Source organism: Stegostoma tigrinum, chromosome 3 (assembly GCF_030684315.1).
Source record: "Stegostoma tigrinum isolate sSteTig4 chromosome 3, sSteTig4.hap1, whole genome shotgun sequence".
Lineage (NCBI taxonomy): Eukaryota > Metazoa > Chordata > Chondrichthyes > Orectolobiformes > Stegostomatidae > Stegostoma > Stegostoma tigrinum.
The window spans coordinates 101,161,312-101,189,113 of record NC_081356.1 but is presented as its reverse complement, the minus strand read 5'-3'; the positions used below and the strand labels follow the sequence as shown (position 1 = coordinate 101,189,113).

The 27,802-nt window shown below is 43.3% G+C and overlaps 1 protein-coding gene and 1 long non-coding RNA gene across 5 annotated transcripts in view; one reads left to right on the top strand and one right to left on the bottom strand.

Annotated features, from left to right (window-relative positions):
- LOC132209492 (uncharacterized) overlaps positions 1-27,802 on the bottom strand; it is a 63,401-nt gene that overhangs the window by 10,210 nt on the left and 25,389 nt on the right. Inside the window, exon 3 of one of the 2 annotated variants that reach the window (XR_009445596.1) lies at positions 2,795-4,406. The exons of the other annotated variant lie outside the window; for it this stretch is intronic. This is a non-coding gene — a long non-coding RNA (uncharacterized LOC132209492). Of the gene's footprint in view, positions 1-2,794; positions 4,407-27,802 lie in introns of those variants that run through there. 2 annotated transcript variants of the gene reach the window in all.
- The window catches only part of ccdc125 (coiled-coil domain containing 125), a 40,228-nt gene that overhangs the window by 1,670 nt on the left and 10,756 nt on the right, over positions 1-27,802 (top strand). For 2 of the 3 annotated variants that reach the window (XM_048527260.2, XM_048527262.2), the window contains exons 2-8: positions 4,171-4,529; positions 7,457-7,515; positions 8,762-8,848; positions 10,047-10,124; positions 15,720-15,805; positions 18,901-18,983; positions 23,963-24,078. In XM_048527260.2, the coding sequence (XP_048383217.1) occupies positions 4,171-4,529; positions 7,457-7,515; positions 8,762-8,848; positions 10,047-10,124; positions 15,720-15,805; positions 18,901-18,983; positions 23,963-24,078 (868 nt within the window). The remainder of the gene's footprint in view (positions 1-4,170; positions 4,530-7,456; positions 7,516-8,761; positions 8,849-10,046; positions 10,125-15,719; positions 15,806-18,900; positions 18,984-23,962; positions 24,079-27,802) is intronic. The other variant, XM_048527261.2, reaches the window with a different exon arrangement.

Genomic DNA, 27,802 nt, shown 5'->3' with positions numbered 1-27,802 from the left:
TCCAAAAATCTGCTAACCTTAACCTACATCTTTAAAAATTATAAGTATATTGTGATTGTTTTTCCCACATTAAATGCATTGTGAAACTTCAGTTTATTATAATTCTTATTTCACTTGGACACAGAGAAACAGGAACATAGTCTCTAATGAGAAGATAGCCATGGTGTTGAGGGAAAATAGTGTGTTCATGCAGAATTATATATCTAATTTATTGATCTTGCTTACGATTCCCACGTACTTCCTATTTAAAACAATCTGTTCTCAAATCATGATGTGATCATGCTTCCTATTTGTCTGTAGCCTGCTGTGGTTGGTTCTCTTGCTGAGCTGGTTTGTTAGTTTGCAGACATTTCATTACCCTGCTGGGTAGCAATGTTGTGTTTTCCTGCCTGGTATTTAAATTCTGGCATCTGTTGGATTTGATTACCTCATTTCTGGTTTTACTTCACACTGGTGTATATCGAGGGTCTAGTTGTTGATGGCCTTCTTGGCAGACAACCAGGCCTCTAGGAATTCCAGTGCTTGTCTCTATTTGTGATCAGTGATAATGGGAACTGCAGATGCTGGAGAATCCAAGATAACAAAGTGTGGGACTGGATGAACACAGCAGGCCAAGCAGCATCTTAGGAGCACAAAAGCTGACGTTTCAGGCCTAGACCCTTCATCAGAAGGGTCTTTTCTGATGAAGGGTCTAGGCCCGAAACGTCAGCTTTTGTGCTCCTGAGATGCTGCTTGGCCTGCTGTGTTCATCCAGCTTCACACTTTGTTATCTTGTCTCTGTTTGTCTTGTCCTAGGATCCTGGTGTTGTCCCAATTGAACTGGTGACTCTCCTTTAATTGTGCGTGTGAATGGAGATGATTGAATATTGGTCATGTCTTTTTGTTCATGAACTCTTGTGGCCAATTTTCTTCCTGTCTGTCCAATGTACTGTTTGTCGCAGTCCTTGTATGGAATTTTGTATATTACGTTGGTTCTGTCCATAGTGGGTAAAGTGTCTTTGGTTCGAGTTAGCAGTTGGTGTAGGGTTGACGTGGATTTGTGTGCTACTCTAATGCCCAATGGTTGTAGGAGTCTTGTGGTCAGTTGGATATACTCTTGACGTATGGTAGCATGATGTGTGTTAGGGCGTGCAGTATCTTCCTATTGTTGTTCGTTTGATAGGCATCGTCAAATCCAGTTGTTTGGGTATTCATTGTCCTCAAATACTTGGTGGAGGTACGCTTCTTTTTGGTGTCATTCCGGGTTGCAAAATTGTGTTGTTGCTCATTGTGTATTGTGTATGTCAATCAGTGTGAATAGGGTGGTAACGTCAAATGACACTATGATCTCGACATTGTCTATTCTTATGTCCTTGAGGGCTTTGAGGAACACCTGGGCTGAGTGGATGAAGTTGGGTGACCTACTGACGAGGTGCTTTAGTCTTCGTTGTAACTCCTTGCCTAACCTATGTGTTGGTATGCCTGGAGGGGAGACTGTAGGTTTTAAGGGGTACTTCTGGGAGACTGTAGACTTAGGGAGTGTTTGTTCCTTCTGGTTTCACTTTTAGATTGTCCATTTTGTAGATTTGTCTGGTCTGTTTGAGTCTCTTTAGTGTGTAGATTATTGTATCTCTGAGGTACAGTTGGGTGTCTGGTATATCTGGCCATGTTGCGTATTCTCTTTGCGGTCTGTCGCAGAGGTAACAGTGGATTGTGCCTTTTGGGTATCCATTCCTTTTGAAAAACTTCTAAAACACAATCAACTGTTACCTCCGGGACATGACACAACATGGCCAGCTATTGATCAATGCAAAGGATCCCACTCCCACAATCTATAACACTAATGTAATATACAAAATATCATGTGAGGACTGTGGAAGAACATAACAGGCCAAACTGGAAGAAAACTGACAAGAAGGAAATACGAACACCACCCCACCAGCAAGAGACATGACCAATTCTCACTGGTCTCAATACACACGGCCAAAGAAGGACACACATTTGACTGGGACGACACATCCATAATAGCACAAGCCAAACAGAGACATGCCATTGGAATTCCTGGAGGCCTGGCATTTCAACTGAAACTTCATCAACAAACATGTTGAACTGGACCTGATAGACCAAACTGAAGTGATGGAACTGGGAAGTGATGCCAACAACCCCAGCAAACTGAGACACGTAAATAACAAGCGGGACAGAACACCAGCACTTCACTGGAGGTGCATAGACGATGTTACCTAGCTGGGTGATGAAACATCTGCAATCAAACGAGCTGGCTCAGCAAGCAAGTTTACAAACTCATCCACAACCTGAGCTACAAATCTTCTCAAAAAATGCTTGACCTTAAGATAATGGAATATGTTAGACCTCCATTGGAAAGCCAAAACTCCTTTCATTGCTTTTCTTGTTGGGAAGATTTTGGCAATATTTTGTTCTTTATGTTTCTCTTTTGAAGGCTGCCATTATGTTTATTTTTGCTAGTTATCCTCTGTTTGCAAGAGAATACATGCAAATGAATTCTGCTAGTGCATTGCATCATATGCAAAAGTAGGTTTCTTGTGCAAGGCCTTGAAGACCCTGGAGCAACCTTGTGATGGTGAAATAGCAGTCCTTACTGAACATGAAGAGCACATTTTGCACTGAGTTTGGCAGGAAGAGAAGCATAAAGAATAAAGCAGAAGCCTGAAGTTGAATAATGTGAATGGTAGAAGCATGTGGACTAGACTGATTAGGCTTTAGGTGGAAAAGTTTGTGGAATAGTCTTTCAGCAATAAGACTCAAGCCTAGTATGTCTCTGAATACAATCTAGCATTTAGTCTTAGTTTGTAATAAACACTTAGAAGTTTATGCATGATAGTTCTTGACCATTGCCTTCTCTCAAACTCGTGGAAATGGATAAAATCATACAACAGTTGAGTTTAACATGTTATGTACTGTTACTGATGGCATGTAGACACAGAATGTTTGTTTCATTTTCAAAGGGTTTTGAACTTGCAAAAGTGCTGTGATACTCAAACTTGACAATTATTTTGAAACCTGACCATCAGCAGAGTATTGATTCTCATTTCAACGGAAACTGGAATTTTGTTGTGTATCTGAGCCAATCAAAATTCTCATTTTATTTTCACTGGTTGACTGGTGATAATTCCGTTAAAGACACCACTTTATTTCCTCACCCCACCTATGCTTTTAAAATCACTTGCAGTTATCAGTAGTTTAGTACCTTTTAGATATTAGCTGGTGACGAACATTGTTGGAGTTGGAAAGAACGAGTGAAGTAGAATTGTCTTGTAAAAATTTATTTAGATCATTGACAGTCCCCTGTTAAAAGGCAGAAGGATAGTTTTTACATTGCTGTCATCCAAATCCAACAATTTACTAAAAAATAAGTGCAGTAAAAAAGCATGAAGTAATCAGAAACTGATGTCAGTCAGCGTGCTCAGGGACATGTGTGATTTGTGAAGACTAGAATATAGGCAGCAGAGTTTTGGTTGAGCAGGGGAGCCATGAAACTGTCAACTTGAATCCAAGACACATGGATTTGAGATCAGATGAATGTGAAGCAGGGTCAGAGGAGGGCAGTGATAAAAGGGGACAGTAGAATTTCATCATGGTAAAAATGAGTGTGTTGGAAGCATAGTTAATTTAAATCTTTGCTTAATTTGAAGCTTTTTCCATTTGTCTCACCTTGTTTGTATCTTAATTAACTGCTAAATTGGAGTTACAGATACAGACTTAAGTTGATTTAATACAAATATTGTGAATTAAATTCCAAGTGTATTGCAGTATTCTATTTAAAAATGCATTGAAAAGTCAAATCCACATCATCTTGATGGAAAGGTGTATGATAAAATTGTTCGCATTCACCTGTAACTCTTATTGAGCTAATAATTGTGCAAAAACAGATGGCAGGCAGCAGAGATTGGAGACAATATTAAAAACAGCTAAGATTGACTAAAATATTACTGAGAGGGGGACATTGAAACATTACCTCTGTTTCTACACTGAGTTTCAGTGCTTTCTGCTTTTATTTCTGTTGTCTAGCGCCCGTAGTACTTTGCTTTTATTACTACTTTGGAGTTAGAGTTGTTGAATCTCTGAAGGCAGATTGTCAGCTGAACACAATATCAAGTAACATTTTCGTAAATTGCATTATTTTACAATGTATTTGTTTTCTCCATGTTCCAGATTTTTCTTTTCTGCAGTTAGTTTGGAAGCTAATGGTGTAAAACGTCTAATGTCTGAAAGACACGAATCGCAGATGAAAGCAGAAGAGGAGGATGATATGTCCTGTGGAGACCTGGGTGATGGCCTTTGCAGGAAACCTGGTGGAATTTATGAACAGGCACCAAATTCAACTGCTGAGACCAGAAGTTCAAGACATGGATCAGATGCTGACGACTCTGTTTTCAGTAGAAGTGTAACTGAGGATGAGAAGAATGCCGTTACATTTTCCCACTGGACCAAGTACAGCAACCTGTACAATTCATTTCATAAACTAACAACTTTTGATCGGACTAGTAGGAGCAGGCGGTCGAGCAGCAATGGTAATCATTAACAATTTATGCGTAACTATAAAAGATCAGGTTTGATAAACTGCAAATCTAATATGTCTCTCTTTTTCAAATCTGTTTTTGAGTGACATCTTATTAATTTGTATATAGTGATTTGTAATGTTTTTAAACTTCTTTCGGTTTAAAACTCTGGCTGGTAGTTATTTGTACTGTTTAAGGGGAAAAGTTCAACTTCCTGAACATCTCAAAACATGTCATTTGTCTAAAAGATCCAAGTAAAAATCTCCTGTCTTGGGAATGGATAATGGACTATGAAAGGATGAAAAAATCATTTATATACACACATAGAATTGATCTGCTGATTTTGAAAGAAAGAGGATAAAGGTGATCTATGAAACAATATAGTTCTTTCCTTCAGAAAGAAAAGCAATTTAAATTAACAGATGTTAGAATACAAATTAAGATTCTTTTCCTGAAGAATTTTCAAGGAAATTTATGATTATCCAATTGTTCATGACAGCCTTAGGTGAAAATTTAGGGGTCAGATAGAAATTAAAATCTTTTTCAGAAAAAGATAATATTCATGAGCTGTTGAGACAGAAATTTTTACGTGTTTTGAGTCATTTGGTGTAATGGAGTGTGTTGAGATTGAAGGATATGATAAGAACTGGATAAAACTAATCTTTTTAATGAAAAGCCTTGACTCTTGGAGCTAAGTACCTTATTCTTAAATATCCCTGAGCATGACTTGCCTTCATCTCACCTACCTAAGGGTTTTCTTGAGCATAACACTCTTAAATATTGCATTTTTTAAAAAAAAATGCAATATTTGTCTTCCCTTCGAGTAACATTTTTAAGATTTTGGATCTCCTTTATTCCACACTGAATGAAGAACAAACAATGTTCTTTTGGGACTATCACTACTTTTGTTTTGTTTTTAAAGCACTGGCGCTTAATTTAGATTAAGAATTGAACTTTGAACAGCTACTTGCTTGAATGAAGAGAACAAAAGAAAATGTTGTTGTTATCTGTTGGGAACTGGTCTGGAAAGTAATGCAAATTAATTACTGTACTAAGGACACTAGACAGATTGGCACTGAGCTGTTTCTGTACTCGGCTGGCAGCTGTGTGGATCTTGAATTAGTCTGTCAAGGGACTGATGCTAATGTTAGCCAGCCAACTACAGGGGCAACGTTGATTTTAAAAAGAGGGAAGAAGAGAGAGCCAGTTCTAAGATAACCAAGTGTGAAGCTGGATGAACACAGCGGGCCAAGCAGCATCTCAGGAGCACAAAAGCTGACGTTTCGGGGCTAGACCCTTCATCACAGAGGGGGATGGTGTTGGGTTCTGGAATAAATAGGGAGAGAGGGGGAGGCAGACCGAAGATGGAGAGAAAAGAAGATAGGTGGAGAGGAGTAACTGGGTTTTATTGCAGGAGACAGAGTGATTTTAAGAAGCTTCCAGACTAGCTGCTCTGTTTTGCATTCTCTGGTCTCTCTCCAGTTATGAATTGTTGAATGTTATGAGGAAAGAATCTTAGACAGTAAGAAATCTGTAAATATTCCTGAGTATGCTGTAATTATTTGCATTAACATATGACTTCAGAATTTGAACAAGATACACAGTTCTGCCTGCCTGCGCACAACTCATTGTCCAAGGATTTCATGAAGATCTGGTATTCATCATTTGAAACTTTAATTTAACTGTCAAATTATAGTTCTTTGATTTTTTTCTTTTTAATTTATGCCTTAACTGTGCCTGCCTGTTTGGCAATGGAGTTATGGGTGAGGAAATATGGGTTTCAATTTTGTAGCTTTTAATTAGATTGCTGCCTTGTTCATTTGTGATTCCGCTAGAATTTACATTCTTAATATAAATAATTTTTTGTTGAAATTACCAACTTGGTGTCTGTGACCTGTTGTTTGTCAAGTCTGATAGGAAGTCATTGGGCAGTCTTGAGGGTCATTGAATATTTTAGTTTCTTTGACTTGCAAATCCAGTAATTGTGAGGCTGATTTAGTTTCACTTGCAATCCTGTGTTGTTGCACCACCTTTGCCAACCTTTTGTCTCAGAAAATTGTTTGGAATAATGTGACACTACTACATTATCAAATAATGGGAAGCCTCCACTAACATTACTAGCATTAAGACTGCTTGCATTCAAAATTCACCACAGCATTATTAAACATAATTCGCCCAAGGAGACATTTGGAATAATGACAAGTTACGTCAGATATCCGCAGCCTTTGACATGATTCAATACATTATCGTCCTCTGCTACCTCACTTCTGTTGTCTGTCTGTGTGGGTTTCTTCTTGCCTTGTTTAAGTCTTATATCTATTATTAGATCTGGAAAATCACTTGCATAACTTATGTTCCTGCTCCTGCATTTTTAATTATTATGTTTCAAATGATCAGTTGTGGCTCGGTCCTCTTCCTTATTCAGGTAGCATCCTTGATTCTGAACAGTGGGCAGATTAAGAAGATGGGCCCCAAGTCTACTTCAGCTGGAACATGGATTGAACTGTCCACGGTTGGCATCATTTTACCCAACATGATGACCAGCTCCTATTTCTGATTTACCTGGTGTCTTTAAGTAATAGTGTGTAAAAGCACAGTGTTCTCCCATGAAATCTTGACAACACCAAACTCTACCTCATCGCTACTGCTGGTGGCTCCTGCGGTGCTGCTGTATTTTCCCACAGCTTCTCTGACTCCCAAAAATAAGTTAGGTATTGGGAAGGCATTGTTGTTCACAAAAATACAACTTATGGAATAAACAATCAAAATTGCACTTGAATCAAAGTAGCAAAAACGGATGCTTAATTAACAACTTAGAAAGTACACTGAATAACATGGTTTCATTTGACCTCTAGACAAAGTTAGAAAGCAAATGACAAGCTCAACTTCATCTGAAATATGTTGCCTTAAATAGTCCAATGTACTATGTTTTCTTGCAGGCTCACAAGCTGAAATCTCAAATGAAGAGTTAAAAGTAAAGCTTGAGGAAGTTATGAAGGTAACTTTTTTTTTCAGTTGGGAATGATTGATTGATTGTATTTTGAATAGATTTTTTTTCTTTATTCTAAAACTTATGGAGTTTTGTAGCAAACAAACTAAGTATGATGGCCGAGATAACACCATATGGAGCTGGAGGAACACAGCAGGCCAGGCAGCATCAGAGGAGCAGAGATAATAAAATGTGAGGCTGGATGAACACAGCAGGCCCAGCAGCATCTCAGGACCACAAAAGCTGACGTTTCGGGCCTGGACCCTTCATCAGGTCCGAAACGTCAGCTTTTGTGCTCCTGAGATGCTTTTGGGCCTGCTGTGTTCATCCAGCCTCTCATTATCTTGGATTCTCCAGCATCTGCAGTTCCCATTATCAGAGGAGCAGGCAAGTTAACATTTTGGGTGGGGACCTTTCTACCTGTAAATTTCTGAAGAAGGGTCCTGACCCGAAATGTTAACTTGCCTGCTCCTCTGCTGCCTGGCCTGCTGTATTCCTCTAGTTCCCCATGGTGTTATCTCTGACCCCAGCATCCAAAGTTGTTACTATCTCTTAGGTATAAAGGCAATCTTGTAAAACGTATGGAAGAGGAGAGACTAAAAATGAGATTAAGTACAAACACTTGACATTTTGAGTCAGTTTTTAAAAAAGTAACTTGCTGTATTTTATTTATTCTATTTAAATTTAGCAAATTCAAAAATTAGATTAGAAAAATCAACTCTGCATTTGAAACTTCATTAGAAGTTTTCTAAGTTCGTGAAAATCTGTTCTAAAATTATTTACATTGTAAAGCTGCTTTGAGGCCGGATTAGCATTTTTAATATTTGATGGAGTGAAGATAATCCTGCTGAACTTAGTTCATACTGTTGTTATTTCTTAGTTTAAATATGGGCAGAAATCGATACTAATGCTTTAGAATTGACAATTTTAAGAAAAATATTTTTCCACTGATGGGTATCTTATGAATCATTACATGGGAGTGATAAGCTGGTTATTATGTTGCAGTAATGATTTTGTAATTCTGATTGAAGTGTAAGTTCAGATGTACATCATGATGAAATGTTTACATTCTATTGTAGAATGAGAGAGTAGTAGTGCATGTAACTTTGCTTAGTGGTTGAATGTACGCAGAATGATTATTATGCGTCAAAGTGTTAACCATCAATCTAGCATTGATAATTTGATTTTAAAATTTTGGTAGTTTAGTCAAGGAACTGTAACTTGGTGATTACTTTTGAGTTTTGTTTTTATGTAGGAAGCAGAATTTCTACGATGTGAGCTTGAAATAACACAACAGCAACTTCAGGGAAAATATGAAGCATTAAAGATATTACAGAGTATGGTGAGATGCATGCTGATGTTACGACTTTCAAACAAATGCCATAGTCAAATGCTTTTTATGGACTAGTACAGCTTAGTCAGTATGCATGCAGTAGAAAGGAAAGCTTGATGTATCCGTGTAGCCGTCCTCAACCCGTAACTGATAATTCAGCATTAGCACGAATTCAGCTTTCACTCAAGTGAATACTTTTGTTACATTTCGTTGGAAGCCTTTTTAAAGTATCTGTTTAATTGAATAGCTGATTCCAAAATTTGCGCATCAAAGGAAAGCTATGCCATTGAAGATAGCTGTAAATTGTTTTTTTTTCTTTAACATTATGTGGGCATCAGTAGCCAGACCAGTATTTATTGTCCGTTCCTTGAGAAGGTGGTAGTGAGTTGCCTTCTTTGAACCACAGTAGTTTGTGCGGTACAGGAACTTCAACAATGCTTGTGTAGGCAGACCTAAGAAATAGTGACGGATTTAAAGTAGAGTATTGAAGCTTCAACAGGGACTGTCTTGAGCTCCTAACTGACTGCTTTTCACAGGTGCTTGGAAGCTCCTGATTATGCACATATATTGATCAAGCAACAGTGATGGAATGGCAAGATATATCCAAATGGGCATGGTGTCACTTGCAATGGTTATTTGGATGTGGTATTCCCATGATATTTCTTCCCTCCTTTCGTGGTAGAGAAATTAGCGTATGTTGAAATCAAATTTGTAGAGCACCCTGCAGGTTGTCTACGCTGTGACAACAGCATTCAGGTTGAATTCAAGGGTAAAAGTCTCTGCCTTGAAGGTTCTTGAACCACTTTGTGTTGATGAAGCTACACCCATCCAGTTGTGAAGATTAAATCATTGAAATGAAATGATGGCCATGCTCTAGAAAGGTAATCTTAATGAGGTGATAAAGATTTAAGGTTTTGCCCCGAGCATGTATATTGCTCAGTTATCTGAGTCAGCTGTTCAGAAGACAAATTTTGGAATTACAAAATTGTGTACCAGAGCCACAGCTGGCCAAGTGAGTCAAACTGTTGAAAAACTTAACAAACTAAAGGGACAAAATTTCTTTTGTATATAGTTGTATGTTGTTCATTTGACAGTTTTTTTTAAAAAAATGAGCTTTTGTTTTAACAATTATAGTAAATAATGATGCTCTGGTGATGCAGTACATTGTTTATATGTACTTACAATTCTACCATTCAATGTTTATCAGGCTGTATTTGATAAAGCTACTGCACACACAAAGACATTACTTCAAAAAACAGGTGAACGAAACAAGATTTTAGAGAAGGTAAATTCAAACATTATTTTTTCACCAATTATTCTTAATTATTTCAAAACAGTTAGATTCCAATTTTAAATCTTTGTAAAGTGGTCCTAAAAAGTACCTAACTTGATCATGTTAGACAAAGGAAACTTTGACAGATTGCAAACAAAATATACACTGCAATTCTCTCTTTTTTCATATACAACTGATTATTTTTGAAATTATAACAACTTGTGCATACATTTATTAATATAACAATGTTTAATGTATGTCATTCTGTATGTATTCGACTTGGTGTAACCCAACCACTTTTTCACTTATCCACCGTGATAATATTTACGTTAGTGACTGTTGACAGTATCACAACAGCCCAAATGTCATCTCTAAACTGTGTTTCAGCTAAATTTTATCTAAGTTGGATAACTGTTTGGAATCTTCCTTCCTTTTCTCATGTGAGTTATTAAGGGCATTTTTTCATTGTAGTTTGATTAGGGGAGCAACATCAAAATGACCTGAGTGTGTTGTCGTTGTACATTTACAAACAAGTACAAAATCAGATTTCCAGAAGAAAATCGAAAGAAGGGTAGGACCAATTATGAACAGGAGTTTCATCTGTAGACACAAAGGGCATGGCTGAGTTACTGAATAAGTTTACATTGCATTTGACTTCACGAGAGGGTGCAGCCAGTGTCTCAGAAATAATTACAAGGTATCAGAGAAATTAGATCTAAGTGAAGAAAAGGTGTCAAAAAGTATTGGTAATGATCAAAGCAAAAATCTACATAAGATGCGATCTTGGTTTTAGGATATTGAAAGTTTCTGGCTACAATTTTCCAAACCTCCTTGTTGTATTCCCATCTCGCTAAAGGGAAAAGTGCTCGTAACTGTATGAGAGTCAGCCTAACCTCAGTGGTACAGAAACTTTGAGATAGTAGTACAAGATGAATTTTTTCTTTTAGATTCCCTACAGTGTGGAAACAGGCCCTTTGGCCCAACAAGTCCACACCGGCCCTTGATATATCCCACCAAGACCCATCCCCCTATAACTCACACGCCCCTGAACACTACGGGCAATTTAGCATGGCCAATCCACCTAGCCTGCACACCTTTGGACTGTGGGAGGAAACCGAAGGAAACCCACGCAGACACGGTGAGAAATTAATTGGCATTTTGTAAAATTGCTTAATAAATGAAAAACAGCAGAGATTTTTATGAAAGTCAAATTGCATTTGATGAATTTAGTTAAGTTCCTTGATTTATTGGAGTGGCTTGATGAGGCTTGTGAGGTTGATATGTATATTGAACCCTTGGAATCAAAAGGAAAGTAACACCTTACGTACAAAATTAGCTAACGGTCAAAAACCAAGGAGCAATATTGAACACTCCAGACCCAAAACGTCAGCTTTCCTGCTCCTCCTGATGTTGCTTAGCCTGCTATGTTTATCCAGCTCTACACCTTGTTATCTCAGATTCCAGCAATGGCAGTTCCTACTATCTCTGAGATTTGTGTTTTAAACTGGAGGGAAGTATGCCGTGATGCCATTGAGTGGCAGACGTTGGTACTGCTGCTTTTTATAATAAATGTGATTCAGACTTGGTTAAGCAGCCTGCAGTTTTAAAGTTTTGAGATGATACAGGACTCGAATGTTTTGTGGAGAGTAGTAACAAGACTTCGAGCATGTATTTGTACAAGGCTTTGAAGGTAAGAGGACACGAGTAACATGGGAACGCAATGGCTTAGTTTATTATCGCTGAATTGTTAGTCCAGAGATCCAGATAATGTTCTGGGAACCTGGATTCGAATCCTGCAGCAGACGGTGGAATTTGAATTTAATTTTTAAAAATCTGGAATTAAGAGTCTAACGATGACTGTGAATCCATTGTTGATTGTTGGAAAAAACACATCTGGTTAACTAATAAAATGTGAGGCTGGATGAACACAGCAGGCCAAGCAGCATCTCAGGAGCACAAAAGCTGACGTTTCGGGCCTAGACCCTTCATCAGAGAGGGGGATGGGGTGAGGGTTCTGGAATAAATAGGGAGAGGCGGACCGAAGATGGAGAGAAAAGAAGATAGGTGGAGAGGAGAGTATAGGTGGGGAGGGGATAGGTCAGTCCAGGGAAGACGGACAGGTCAAGGAGGTGGGATGAGGTTAGTAGGTAGCTGGGGGTGCGGCTTGGGGTGGGAGGAAGGGATGGGTGAGAGGAAGAACAGGTTAGGGAGGCAGAGACAGGTTGGACTGGTTTTGGGATGCAGTGGGTGGAGGGGAAGAGCTGGGCTGGTTGTGTGGTGCAGTGGGGGGAACGGGACGAACTGGGCTGGTTTAGGGATGCGGTGGGGGAAGAGGAGATTTTGAAGCTTGAGAAGTCCACATTGATACCATTAGGCCGCAGGGTTCCCAAGCGGAATATGGAGTTGCTGTTCCTGCAACTTTCGGGTGGCATCATTGTGGCAGTGCAGGAGGCCCATGATGGACATGTCATCTAAAGAATGGGATGGGGAGTGGAAATGGTTTGCGACTGGGAGGTGCAGTTGTTTATTGCGAACTGAGCGGAAGTGTTCTGCAAAGCGGTCCCCAAGCCTCCGCTTGGTTTCCACAATGTAGAGGAAGCCACACCGGGTACAGTGGATGCAGTATACCACATTGGCAGATGTGCAGGTGAACCTCTGCTTAATGTGGAATGTCATCTTGGGGCCTGGGATAGGGGTGAGGGAGGAGGTGTGGGGGCAGGTGTAGCATTTCCTGCGGTTGCAGGGGAAGGTGCCGGGTGTGGTGGGGTTGGAGGGCAGTGTGGAGCAAACAAGGGAGTCACGGAGAGACTCCGTGAAAGCTGACAGGGATAGGGATGGAAAAATGTCTGGGGTGGTGGGGTCGGATTGTAGATGGCGGAAGTGTTGGAGGATGATGCGTTGTATCCGGAGGTTGGTGGGGTGGTGTGTGAGAACGAGGGGATCCTCTTTGGGCGGTTGTGGCGGGGGCGGGGTGTGAGGGATGTGTTGCGGGAGACGCGGTCAAGGGCGTTCTCGATCACTGTGGGGGGAAGTTGCGGTCCTTGAAGAACTTGGACATCTGGGATGTGCGGGAGTGGAATGTCTTATCGTGGGAGCAGATGCGGCGGAGACGGAGGAATTGGGAATAGGGGATGGAATTTTTGCAGGAGGGTGGGTGGGAGGAGGTGTATCCTAGGTAGCTGTGGGAGTTGGTGGGCTTGAAATGGACATCAGTTACAAGCTGGTTGCCTGAGATGGAGACTGAGAGATCCGGGAAGGTGAGGGATGTGCTGGAGATGGCCCAGGTGAACTGAAGATTGGGGTGGAACGTGTTGAAGTGGATGAACTGTTCGAGCTCCTCTGGGGAGCAAGAGGCGGTGCCGATACAGTCATCAATGTAACGGAGGAAGAGGTGGGGTTTGGGGCCTGTGTAGGTGCGGAAGAGGGACTGTTCCACGTAACCTACAAAGAGGCAGGCATAGTTGGGGCCCATGCGGGTGCCCATGGCCACCCCCTTGGTCTGTAGGAAGTGGGAGGAGTCGAAAGAGAAGTTGTTGAGGGTGAGGACAAGTTCGGCTCGGCGGATGAGGGTGTCGGTGGAGGGGGACTGGTCGGGCCTGCGGGACAGGAAGAAGCGGAGGGCCTTGAGGCCATCTGCATGCGAAATGCAGGTGTATAGGGACTGGACGTCCATGGTGAAAATGAGGTGTTGGGGGCCAGGGAATTGGAAGTCCTGGAGGAGGTGGAGGGCGTGGGTGGTGTCACGGACGTAGGTAGGGAGTTCCTGGACCAAAGGGGAGAAAATGGAGTCCAGATAGGTGGAGATGAGTTCGGTGGGGCAGGAGCACGCTGAGACGATGGGTCGACCAGGGCAGGCAGGTTTGTGGATTTTGGGAAGGAGATAGAAACGGGCCGTGCGGGGTTGGGGAACAATGAGGTTGCAGGCTGTGGGTGGGAGGTCCCCTGAGGTGATGAGGTCATGAATGGTGTTGGAGATGATGGTTTGGTGCTCGGGTGTGGGGTCATGATGGAGGGGGCGGTAGGAGGTGGTGTCCGAGAGTTGGCGTCTGGCCTCAGTGCGCCATACTACCACTGCGCCACCCTTGTCTGCGGGTTTGATGGTGAGGTGGAGGTGGGAGCGGAGGGCTGCCCGTTCTGCAGGGGAGAGGTTGGAGTGGGTGAGAGGGGCGGAGAGGTTGAGGCGGTGTGGTTTCCTCTAGATTGGGGAAACCAAGCGGAGGCTTGGGGACCGCTTTGCAGAACACCTCTGCTCAGTTCGCAACAAACAACTCACCTCCCAGTCGCAAACCATTTCCACTCCCCCTCCCATTCTTTAGATGACATGTCCATCATGGGCCTCCTGCAGTGCCACAATGATGCCACCCGAAGGTTGCAGGAACAGCAACTCCATATTCCGCTTGGGAACCCTGCAGCCTAATGGTATCAATGTGGACTTCTCGAGCTTCAAAATCTCCCCTTCCCCCACCACATCCCTAAACCAGCCCAGTTCGTCCCCTCCCCCCACTGCACCACACAACCAGCCCAGCTCTTCCCCTCCACCCACTGCATCCAAAAACCAGTCCAACCTGTCTCTGCCTCCCTAACTTGTTCTTCCTCTCACCCATCCCTTCCTCCCACCCCAAGCCGCACCCCCATCTCCTACCTACTAACCTCATCCCACCTCCTCCTTGACCTGTCCGTCTTCCCTGGACTGACCTATCCCCTCCCCACCTATACTCTCCTCTCCACCTATCTTCTTTTCTCTCCATCTTCGGTCCGCCTCCCCCTCTCTCCCTATTTATTCCAGAACCCTCACCCCATCCCCCTCTCTGATGAAGGGTCTAGGCCCGAAACGTCAGCTTTTGTGCTCCTGAGATGCTGCTTGGCCTGCTGTGTTCATCCAGGCTCACATTTTATTATCTTGGATTCTCCAGCATCTGCAGTTCGCATTATCTCTGGTTAACTAATGTCCGTTAGGGAAGGAAACTGCCACCCTTACCTGGTCTGGCCTGCAGAGTCAAATGGGCTGCTTTCCTTGGAGCAGAGTAAGTTTAGGGAAGATTTGATAGAGGTGTTCTAAATCATAAGTGTGTATGATTTTTGAATATGTAAATGCTGGAATGCTGATTCAGGTATGTGGATAATGTTCTGCCTGGCAAATGGTTGATAAATACAAGAAATAGATTTAAGGTGATTGGCAAAAGAACCAGTGAAGGGCATATTGTTGTATACAGAGATCTGTTGTGATCTGGAATGTGCTGCCTGGTTGAGTGTTGGACGCAGATTCAGTCATAATATTCAACAGGTGGTTGAATAAACTATTGATGGGGAGGGGAGAGAGATTTGCACGTTGGAGAGAGTTGGGGAATATGTCTGTAATTTTTTTAAAGCAAAAAGAGCAAATCTAAGCCAGAACAATTCATACTGTCCTTTGACAGTGAAATTTTTAAAATTTTCTAATCTTTTCCCAACTTCTATTATCAGTACTTGACTGGCTTTAACCAGTAAAGTAAAATAATATGGTCAATCTCTTTAGACCATTCTGAAAGAGATTTCAGATGCCTTTCACAATTTATCTTTCAATGAGAGTAGAAAATGTTTGTGATGTATTGTTCACCTTTTTTACAGGAAGTGAATATATTACAGTGGGAAAATGATTTGAAACAGGATAAATTTAAGAATTTGGAACAGCTCTGGATTGGAAGATATGATCGGTTAGTGGATTAATTATAAATACAACGTTTGCAGTGCTAGTTTATTGTATTCTGCAACATTTGAATCATCTCAGTGCAGATAGAGGCCATGGAGTCTCACTAACCTGCTGAAGAGCATCCCACTCTATCCCTGGCACCCCACATTTACCATAGTTGGTGCACCTAACCTGCATATCCCTGGATACTAAAGGAGAAATTAGTATGGCCAATCAACCTGAGCACATTTTTGGACAATGTAATAAAATCTTTCTTTTGAGGAACACAGTCTTTTTTTTAATTTAAAACCAGCTAGTCTTGGTTTCCCTTATGACTGTTAATAATGCTTAGTTATCTGGTGTATCCTGACTGTACAGTGTTTTTGGGAGGAATACATTGCCACATTAAAATGGTTCCCATGGAAACAATAAGTACAGGTTGGGGGTTAAATTTAAAGCAACTTATTTGATGTTTTGAGTTCTTGACTGCTATGATCTTTCCATGCTTCTATTCATTTAATCCCATGAACATTCATTCTTCCTAATGTTGAGTTTGGTTTCTTCCCACTAATTTGAATCCTTATTTCTCTGGAGTTCTTGTTAGACACGCTATACAGTGAATTCCTTGTAGTGTAGCGTCATAAAGACAGTGTGGGTCTAACCCAAAGTTTGAACTGACTCACTAGCTGGCTGAAGATTGCATAAAATCGGATTCTTCAGGTGTCCATTGGAGTTAGAAAATCCTTGCAATTATCATTTGTCTTACAGCTTTGCATATACTTACTTTCCCCACGGATAAAAGCATGCAGATTTTGTGTGTATTTTTGAAACAAACATTGTCCTTAAGTCAGGTGTGCAATGATTATAAAGTCCACTGGAATGGATTTTTTTGTGTATTAAGTTCCTTTGCTCGCGGACATTGGGTTGTGACCTAGCCGATTTAAATCTTCTCTTGCGGATTAATTACCACCTTTGGTCCTCGCTATCCCGATCACTTGACTTGCAGTATTCTATGACATTTCCTGAGTTGAGCAATGAGTTCTCTTTGCTGCTTCCGTTCTGAGCATCCCTTTCTCTTCCTTGTATCTTGCTATCCGTTGACTTTCTGCTGAGTCAGGATTTGATCACTCATTGAGTATAGTATTAAGAGTATCTTTGCATTGTCAACCCTTTCCTTTTATGACAAATTCTGTTTTGAGCCCACCAGCACTTCAGTATTTTTGGAGGATTTGAGGTTGGATCATTTGGAGGTTTGCCTTCCTTTTCTTAACTTCTGGCTGGTATTGTTGTGTGGATGATGGCTAGATTTCCATTCATAGTGCAGGTGTATTTCTAGGTATGTTTTTCCAATTTAGGGAGAATAAGGTTGCATCTGAGATCTTAGAGGGTAATGGGTGCTGTCTGCTAGAATTGTCAATCTAGGAGGATCATCATTCTGTACTGGTATTGCCAATTTTGAATAGACAGCATGGTCTGTCAGTGGCCTTGCACTTTCAGTGGAGTTCAGGGATGGGTCTGAAAAAATGGAGAAATTTGTGTCAGTGGAAGCGCTCACCTCAGCTCAACAGTTGCATCTGTTGTCTGGAAATTGTGCATTCACTGGCAAAACTTCTCGATGTCACAAGTGTGCATGCATGTGGATGAGTGTTGAATGGGTCCTGTCAGGTCTGAGTCTAAGACAAAAAAGATCTGAGGATGTTCCTGATGAAAAATATCAGCTTTAGTTAACTCCACGGCACCACCGCACCCCCCCCCCCCCTCGCCCCCCCGCCATCTCCAACCACACCCAAGACATCCAGGAATGCCAAAGAACCATATTATAATTTTCCTGATTATCTAGTCATCTATGGATTTTACTAAACTCTTCTTATAGTAAGTAACTTATCTGAATATGCAGAGTTGTCTTAGCTTTTCTGAATTTGAATTCTTGCTCTTTTATTACTACCAGGAACCATTCACTGAGTTTTGCTCTGCTACTTTCAATTTCATGTCAGAGGGTTTTTATTACTTGTGCTTTCAACTGAGTCATATGAAGTGTAACTGCCTGAATAGTTCTGAATGTGTCTCAGTTCATATATCCTGGTCGGATCTCAAACCTATGAAATTCTAATAGGAATTGTCAGGATAAACACAAAAGGATGTTCCTAATGATGGGGGAGTCTAGAACCAGGGGTCACACTTTATGGTAGGCCATTTAGGATGAGATGAAGACAGTAGGAACTGCCGATGCTGGAGAATCCGAGATAACACAATTTTTTTTTTTCACCCAGAGAATGGTGAGCCTCTGGCATTCTTCATCACAGAAAGTAGTTGAGGCCATTGTCAGACCTGTCCTCCCCAGGAAGCAGTCTTATAAAGCAAAGCATTCCCTCCACAGCCAGAACATCATCCTTGGATAAGGAGACGAAAACTATGCACAATTCTCCAGGTTTCGCCTTATCAAGGTCCTGTACAATTGCAACAAGACATCCATGCTGCTGTGCTCAAATCCTCTTGCTATGAAGGCCAACATACCATTTGCCTCTATACCCTATTGTTTATTGTCTATTTGGGGGGTAAGGCAGGAACAGGATACTGATTGTGTATGATCAACCATGATCATAATGAATGGTGGTGCTGGTTCAAAGGGCCGAATGGCCTACTCCTGCACCTATTGTTTGTTGCCTCTATCACAACCTGCTGAGTCCTTGCCTTCAGTGACCTGATGTATAAGGACACCTTGGTCTTGTTGAAGAACCCCCTTTCCCAATCTATTGCGATTCAGATAATCTGCCTTCCTGGTTTTGCGACCAAAGTGAATAGCCTCATTTATTCATGTTATACTTCATCTGCAATGCACTGACCACTCAGTCAACTTATCCATATCATACTGAAGCATCTCTGCATCTACCTTGCAGTTCACCCTCTCACCCAGTTTTGTCGTCTGCAAGCTTGAAGATATTACATTTAGTTCCGTCATCTAAATCATTGTATCACAGTACTAATATCACTAGTTCAATAAGTTATTTTCTTTTTCAGGTGTCAAATAGTTATAAATGATTTTTAAAGGCAGCTTGTTTTCAAGTGTATTTTTGCAAGTGCTTGCATAAAAAAAATCCTTCAGGTTTCATTTCTTTACAGGATGTGTATTGAAAATGGTCAGCTTTCAAAAGCTTTGGAGGCAAGAGATCGTGAGATTCGGGATCTCCAATCAGAAAATACAAGTAAGTTTTCAGAGCATTATTGAACTGTGATGAGATAAAATATCTCTTCATCCCACCATCGGTCTGGCATAGATTCAGGTAAAATTCTTGGAAAAAGAAATGGTTATTTAACTAATTATTGATACAATAGTTCTCAATTGTTTTGGTATTTCTCTTAGTTTCCTCTAATTTCTTCTGCCCATTTGGACTGAATCCCAACCACCGACAGTGCTGTAGTGAAATTAGGCTGGCCTGGTTGATCTGCTGTATCTTGATGTTGAGTAGTGTATTCCAGCAAAGCGTGTTCCTGATCCCCACCAGTATTCTCAGGTGAATCATCTAATTCACCAGAGAAAGGATCAGGTTTAAAACTTAGATCGAACTTTGCTGCACTTGTTCTAAATTTCCTATTCCTTTTTGAACCAATACGCTGTAGCTCAAGGTAACAACGATTTTATGTACCATGACTGCTGCTATGTTGCATCAATGATTACCATTCCACAGTGAACCAATAGCATTTTATTCCAATCAGATTTGGGAATTAGCAGAGCAATCTTTTGACTTTTCTACTTTCATTGGAAATAATTGGGTAATGGCAGCTTTATAATTTTAAAGAATGGCATTCTGGTCAATTAGTTATTTGGAATCAGTGATAATGGGAACTGCAGATGCTGGAGAATCCAAGATAACAGAGTGGAGCTGGATGAACACAGCAGGCCAATCAGCATCTCAGGAGCACAAAAGCTGACGTTTTGGGCCTAGGCCCTTCATCAGAGAGGGGAACGGGGAGAGGGAACTGGAATAAATAGGGAGAGAGGGGGAGGTGGACCGAAGATGGAGAGAAAAGAAGATAGGTGGAGAGGAGAGTATATGTGAGGAGGTAGGGAGGGAATAAGTCAGTCCAGGGAAGACGGACAGGTCAAGGAGGCGGGATGAGGTGGTAGGTAGGAAATTGAGGTGCGGCTTGAGGTGAGAGGAAGAACAGGTTAGGGAAGCAGAGACAGGCTGGGCTGGTTTTGTGATGCAGTGGGGGGAGGGGAAGAACTGGACTGGCTTTGGATACAGTGTCGGGGGGAGGGGAGATTTTGAAGCTCGTGAAATCCACATTGATACCATTTGGGCTGCAGGTTCCCAAGCGGAATATGAGTTGCTGTTCTTGCAACCTTCCCGGTAGCGCCATTGATGGACATATCATCTGAGGAGTTAAAATGGTTCTCGACTGGGAAGTGCAGTTGTTTGTCGCAAACGGAGCGGAAGTGTTCTGCAAAGCGGTCCCCAAGCCTCCGCTTGGTTTCCCCAATGTAGAGGAAGCCACACCGGGTACAATGGATACAATATACCACGTTGGCAGATGTGCAGGTGAACATCTGCTTGATATGGAAGGTCATCTTGGGGTCTGAGATAGGGGTGAGGGAGGAGGTGTGGGGGCAAGTGTAGCACTTCCTGCGGTTGCAGGGGAAGGTGCCAGGTGTGGTGGGGTTGGAGGGGAGTGTGGAGCGGACAAGGGAGTTGCGGAGAGAGTGGTCTCTCCGGAAAGCAGACAAGGGTAGGGATGGAAAAATGGCTTGGGTGGTGGGGTCGGATTGTAGATGGCGGAAGTGTTGGAGGATGATGCGTTGGATCCAGAGGTTGGTGGGGTGGTATGTGAGAACGAGGGGGATCCTCTGGGGGCAGTTGTGGCAGGGGCGGGCAGGGTGTGAGGGATGTGTTGCGGGAAATGCGGGCGACACAGTCAAGGGCGTTCTTGACCAACGCTGGGGGAAGGTTGCGGTCTTGGAAGAACGTGGACATCTGGGATGTGCGGGAGTGGAATGCCTCATCCTGGGAGCAGATGCGGCGGAGGCGGAGGAATTGGGAATAGGGGATGGAATTTTTGCAGGAGGGTGGGTGGGAGGACGTGTATTCTAGGTAGCTGTGGGAGTCGGTGGGCTTGAAATGGACATCAGTTTCTCGCTGGTTACCTGAGCTGGAGACTGAGAGGTCCAGCAAGGTGAGGGATGTGTTGGAGATGGCCCAGGTGAACTTGAGGTTGGGTTGGAAGGTGTTGGTGAAATGGATGAACTGTTTGAGCTCCTCTGGGGAGCAAGAGGCGGCGCTGATACAGTCATCAATGTAACGGAGGAAGAGGTGGGTTTTGGGGCCTGTGTAGGTGCGGAAGAGGGACTGTTCCACGTAACCTACAAAGAGGCAGGCATAGCTGGGGCCCATGCGGGTACCCATGGCCACCCCCTTTGTCTGTGGGAAGTGGGAAGAGCAAAAGAAAAGTTGTTGAGGGTGAGGACAAGTTTGGCTCGGTGGATGAGGGTGTCGGTGGAGGGGGATTGGTCGGGCCTGCGGGACAGGAAGAAGCGGAGGGCCTTGAGGCCATCTGCATGAGGAATGCAGGTGTATAGGGACTAGATGTCCATGGTGAAAATGTGGTGTTGGGGCCAGGGAATTGCAAGTCCTGGAGGAGGTGGAGGGCGTGGGTCGTGTCACAGACATAGGTAGGGAGTTCCTGGACTAAAGGGGAGAAAATGGAGTCCAGATAGGTGGAGATGAGTTCAGTGGGGCAGGAACAGGCTGAGACAATGGGTCAACCAGGGCAGGCAGGTTTGTGGATTTTGGGAAGGAGATAGAAACGGGCTGTGCGGGGTTGGGGAACAATGAGGTTGGAGGCGGTGGATGGGAGGTCCCCTGAGGTGATGAGGTCATGGATGGTGTTGGAGATGATGGTTTGGTGCTCGGGGATGGGTCATGATCAAGGGGGCAGTAGGAGGAGGTGTCGGAGAGTTGGCGTTTGGCATTGCCGATGTAGAGTTCAGTGTGCCACACTACCACTGCTCCACCCTTGTCTGCAGGTTTGATGGTGAGGTTGGGGTTGGAGCAGAGGGCTGCCTGTTCTGCGGGGGAGAGGTTGGTGTGGGTGAGAGGGGTGGAGAGGTTGAGGCAGTTGATGTCTCGACGGCAGTTGGAGATGAAGAGGTCAAGGGAGGGTAGGAGGCCTGGGGGTGGTGTCCAGGAAGAGGACTTGTGTTGGAGGCGGGTGAAGGGGTCAGTGGAGGGAGGGTTAGGCTCCCGGTTAAAGAAGTAAGCATGGAGGCGAAGGGAAAAACTGCTCGATGTCCAAACGTGACTGGTATTCGTTGATGTGTGGGTGGAGGGGGACAAAGGTGAGCCCCTTGCTTAGGACTGACCATTCGTCCTCAGTCAGTGGGAGGTCTGGGGGGATGGTGAAGATGCGACAGGGCTCAGTGTGGTTGTCTTCTCTGGGGTTGCCGGCTGTGGAGGCTGCCTCTTTGTAGATTACGTGGAACAGTGCCTCTTCCGCACCTACACAGGCCCCAAACCCCACCTCTTCCTCCATTACATTGATGACTGTATCGGCGCCGCCTCTTGCTCCCCAGAGGAGCTCGAACAGTTCATCCACTTCACCAACACCTTCCACCCCAACCTTCAGTTCACCTGGGCCATCTCCAACGCATCCCTCACCTTGCTGGACCTCTCAGTCTCCAGCTCAGGTAACCAGCTAGAAACTGATGTCCATTTCAAGCCCACCAACTCCCAAAGCTACCTAGAATACATGTCCTCCCACCCACCCTCCTGCACAAATTCCATCCCCTATTCCCAATTCCTCTGCCTCCACGGCATCTGCTGCCAGGATGAGGCATTCCACTCCCGCACATCCCAGATGTCCACGTTTTTCCAGGTCCGCAACTTCCCCCCACAGTGGTCGAGAACACCCTTGACTGCGTCTCCCACGTTTCCCGCAACACATCCCTCACACCCCGCCCCCGCCACAACCGCCCCCAGAGGATCCCCCTCGTTCTCACATACCACCCCACCAACCTCCGGATACAATGCATCATCCTCCGACACTTCCGCCATCTACAATCCGACCTCACCACCCAAGCCATTTTTCTATCCCCACCCTTGTTTGCCTTCCGGAGAGACCACTCTCTTCGCGACTCTGTTGTCCACTCAACACTCCCCTCCAACCCCACCACACCCAGCACCTTCCCCTGCAACCGCACACCACCTCCCTCACCCCCATCCCAGGCCCCAAGATGACCTTCCGTATTAAGCAGATGTTCACCTGCACATCTGCCAATGTGGCATAATGTATCCATTGTACCCGGTGTGGCTTCCTCTACGTTGGGGAAACCAAGCGGAGGCTTGGGGACCACTTTGCAAACCGAGCAGAGGTGTTCTGCAACAAACAACTGCACTTCCCAGTCGCGAACCATTTTAACTCCCCCTCCCATTCCTCAGATGACATGTCCATCGTGGGCCTCCTGCAGTGCCACAATGATGCTACCTGGAAGGTTGCAAGAACAGCAACTCATATTCCGCTTGGGAACCCTGCAGCCCAATGATATCAATGTGGACTTCACAAGCTTCAAAATCTCCCCTTCCACCACTGCATCCCAAAACGAGCCCAGCCTGTCTCCGCTTCCCTAACCTATTCTTCTTCTCAGCCATCCCTTCCTCCCACCTCAAGCCGCACCTCCATTTCCTACCTACTGCCTCATCCCGCCTCCTTGACCTGTCCGTCTTCCCTGGACTGACCTATCCCCTCCCTACCTCCTCACCTATACTCTCCTCTCTACCTATCTTCTTTTCTCTCCATCTTCAGTCCACCTACCCCTCTCTCCCTATTTAGTCCAGAACCCTGTCCCCATCCCCCTCTCTGAAGGGTCTAGGCCCGAAACGTCAGCTTTTGTGCTCCTGAGATGCTGCTTTGCCTGCTGTGTTCATCCAGCTCCACACTTAGTTATTTGGAATGGTGCCTTTAAAATCATATCAATAGAAATGTAAATATTGTGTTATATTCAGTTCATAATCTAACTGTTTTATAAGTTATTAAATCCTGTCTGAAGGTCCGTCTCAGTGGTTGGATTTGCAAACCTTGAATGTTGATCTGTGGCATCTTTTCGCGTTTTGACATGTTTGCTGTGACACTTCAGATACAGACATAATTGTTAGATATGGCCCATTATATTTATGTTTTTTCATTCCAGTTTTGAACCAGCAGTGTTCAGAACTACTTGCAATGCTTGATGCAAAGGATCAGCAGACTTTCGAAAGAACGTTACCAGTAAATAAGAAAGACTTCACTGAAATTACAACATTGGAGGTAAAAATGCTAAAATACCCCATACTGACAGTTTACACTCTGTTTCCACTCTGCGTTTACATCGTAAAAGATTCTGGTTGATCAGTATATTGCATTTTTAAAAATTAGACATTAAACAGATTTCTTGATGCTTGAGCTGGTTTTGGAAGAACCTTCCATTTATTCCTTGTGGTTCAGTCACAATTTTGGATATGCCATTTAGGAATGAGTGCAAAGGCAAAATTGTTCTCTTGAAACACTAATCAATGGGAGTGCTAACTGCAGCACTAGCTGAGATTTTGGACCCAATCTGGCAGTCTGAGGTGGATGAGGCTATAAGTGGGGTGACACGGTGGCTCAGTGGTTAGCAGTGCAGTCTCACAGCACCAGGGACCTGGGTTCGATTCCAGCCTTGGGCGACTGTCTGTGTGGAGTTTGCACGTTCTCCCCGTGTCTCCGTGGATTTCCTCTGAGTGCTCTGGTTACCTCCCACAGTCCAAAGATGTGCAGGCTAGGTGGATTGGCCATGCTAAATTGCCCATAGTGTTCAGGGGTGTGTGGATTATAGGGGGATTGGTCTGGGTGGGATGCTTCAAGGGCCAGTGTGCGCTTGTTGGGTCAAAGGGCCTGTTCCCACACTGTAGGGAATCTAATTTTAAAAAAACATAATTTGCGAGGACTGTCAGATTTTCACATCAGGAATATTTCCTGTTGTCCTGTAAAATGCTGTAGAATCTTTTGAGTACATTCAGGCAGACAAAGCTTTGATTTACCACTTTATCTGAAAAATATGACAATAGGATAATAGAGCTGTACAGCATAGAAACAGACCCCTTTGGTCCAACTTGCCCACACCAACCAGATATCCTAAATTAATCTCGCCCCATTTGCCAGCATTTGGTCCATATCCCTCTTAAACCTTTCCTATTCAAATGTTATAATTATACCAGTCTCCTCGAGCAGCTCATTCCATACACTCATCACCCTCTGCTTGAAAAAGTTGCCTCTTTGATCCCTTTTTAAATTGTTTCCTTCTCACCTTTAAACCTACATTCTCCAGTTCTGGATTATCCCAACCTGGAGAAAAGACCTTGGCTCTTCACCCTACCCATGTCTCTTATGATTTTATAAATCTCTGCAAAGTCACCCCTCAGCCTTCAATGCCCCAGGGGAAAATAGTCTAGACTATTCAGCCTCTCCCTATAGCTCAAATCCTCCAATGCTGGCAACAACCTTTGTAAATCTTTTCTGAACCCTTCCAAGTTTCGCAATATCCTCCCTATAACACGGAGACGAGAATTAATTAGGCCACTTTTGGAATACTGCATTCAATGTCCTGCAGAGCTGCAATATGACCTCCCAACTCTTATACTCGATGCACTGACCACTGAAGCAAGCAATCCAAATGCCTTCTTCACTATCTTGTCTACCTAGGACATCAGCTTGAAGGAATTATGAACCTGCACTCCAAAGTCTCTTTGTTCAGCTGCCCAGGACCTTATCATGAAATGTTTTAAGTCCTTTGAATTATCCTTCCAAAATGCAGCACCTCACATTTATCTAAATTAAACTCCATCTGCCACTCCTCGGCCCATTGGCCCATCGGCCCATCTGATCAAGTCCTGTTGTATTCTGAGGTAACCTCCTTCATTGTCCACTACACTTCCAATTTTGGTGTCATCTGCACACTTACTAACTATACCTCCTATGTTCGCATCCACAATCATTTATGTAAATGACAAAAAGCAGTGGAGTTAGCGCCGAGCTTTGTGACACGCCACTGGTCATTGACCTCCAGTCTGAAAAGCAACCCTCCACCACCATCTTCTGTCTTTTACTTTCAAAATAGTTCTGTATCCAAATCGCTAGTTCTCCCTGTATTCCAGATACTTGCCTAAATGGTCTGTGGTGGCTCCCAGTCAAGCAGTATTTTGGATTTTAAAATTCTCATTCTTCTTTTCAAATCACTTCATGGTTTTGCTCACAACTATTTATGTAATCCCTTCATTCTCACAGCTGTTCTCTTAATCGCATTCTGGTCTTTTGCACATTCCTGATTTTAATTGCTCCACCACTGGTGAACTTCAGTTGCCAAAAGCTTAAGCTCCGACTTTTTCTGTATAACCCTTGTCTCTTCTCTATCTCAATTTTCGCTTCTCAGACTGTGTGAAATCTATCGTAGCTAGTGGTCTGATCTAATATGTCTTTGTGGTTTGGTGTGATATTTTGTTTTGCGACATTCTTGTGAAGGACCTTTTTCAGCTGTGCCTACAGATGTTAGCCAGCTTGGTCAACGGTGTTACAGCTATACCATTCTCAGTGACAAATGTAATCCTCCACCCAGACTCCATTCTATGCCAGAGGTATCTTCAGTGCATCTTCCAAGTGATGTTTAACATGGAGAACTACTGAATCATCCATCAAGAGACCACAGATGTTACGTTGCCCATGTTTGTATTGATGTTCTAGTATTTCATGGGGTTTGAAGTTAATTTTCAGAACACCCCACACCACTCCATGCTGATGGTACACCATCTCTATCAAGTTGGTCATGCCGAGGCCTAGTGCAGAACTGTTCTACTGCAGCTTTTTGAAGAGATTGCGCAATGCTTCAGATGGAACTGTGGTCAAAGAGCTGGGGCATAAAATTGTTCCCAGTCCTTCAGCATTTACCGTCACCAACCTTCCAAGACTTGACAGCAATGGCCGAAGGCCAAAGTCTGATTCGGTGTCGGACAAGCTGCCTCCAGAGGTGATATGTTGCAGCTTATTACTCTTGCTGAATTGAGGTCAGAGACCCAGTTTTGGGTTAGCTACGAGCTCTGGCTTTCAGCACAGGCTTGAATAGCCACATTAAGCCATAAGGATTTAGTTTTTCAAACCTGCTGCTCTGAAAATGGATTTGACGTTTCAGCTTTTCATGGCTAATCACAGTCTTATCAACAACATGGTGACCACTGTTACAGTTCATTTGCTTTCTTTAGTCATTATTGCTGTTATAAAAAATGGTGCTTTTTTAAAATGCTTTTTATTTAACCTTCCTGTGTTTTTTGCCATATTGCACACCATGACATTCTCGGCTCTGCAGCATTTTTCTCTAACCCACTTCCCAAGTGCTTTTAAACATTTAATTCTTTTACAATAGCTGCTTGTTGCTTAGACACCAAATTCATGGGATTTCCATTCATATGTACAAAGGAATGCGAAATTATCATAATTACCAGAACATTCATGTGAATTTAATTAATTACATGGTCTGGGCAACAGACTCTACCAGTTTAAAAAGAGACGTTCGAGTGGTACAGCAAAGCCTTTGATCAGGAGTGCTTCAAAGCATTGAAGCTGGTTGAAATTATTTTGGAATAATCCAAAATCGTGTAGGTTTTCACCACGACCTGACCTCGCCACCACCTCTCTTAATTCCACCACTGTTGGGAAACTGTCTGAGGATTTCCCCAACTTTCAGTCCTGGCTGAGCAGACATTTACCCCCAGCCTGCTTACTTGTGACCACAACTTTGAACAGGCTTTTAGCCGTTTACCCCAATGGCACCTTCTGTGCCTCAGTGTCTGACTATAAAGCTCAAATAAAGTGCTTTAGGGCATCTTATTATATTAAAGATGCTACACAATCAGAGAATCTCTACAGTGTGGAAGCAGACCGTTCAGCCCATTAAGTCCACCACAACCTTCCAAACAGCATGCCACCCACCCCTCCCTACCCTATCCCTATAACCCTGAATTCT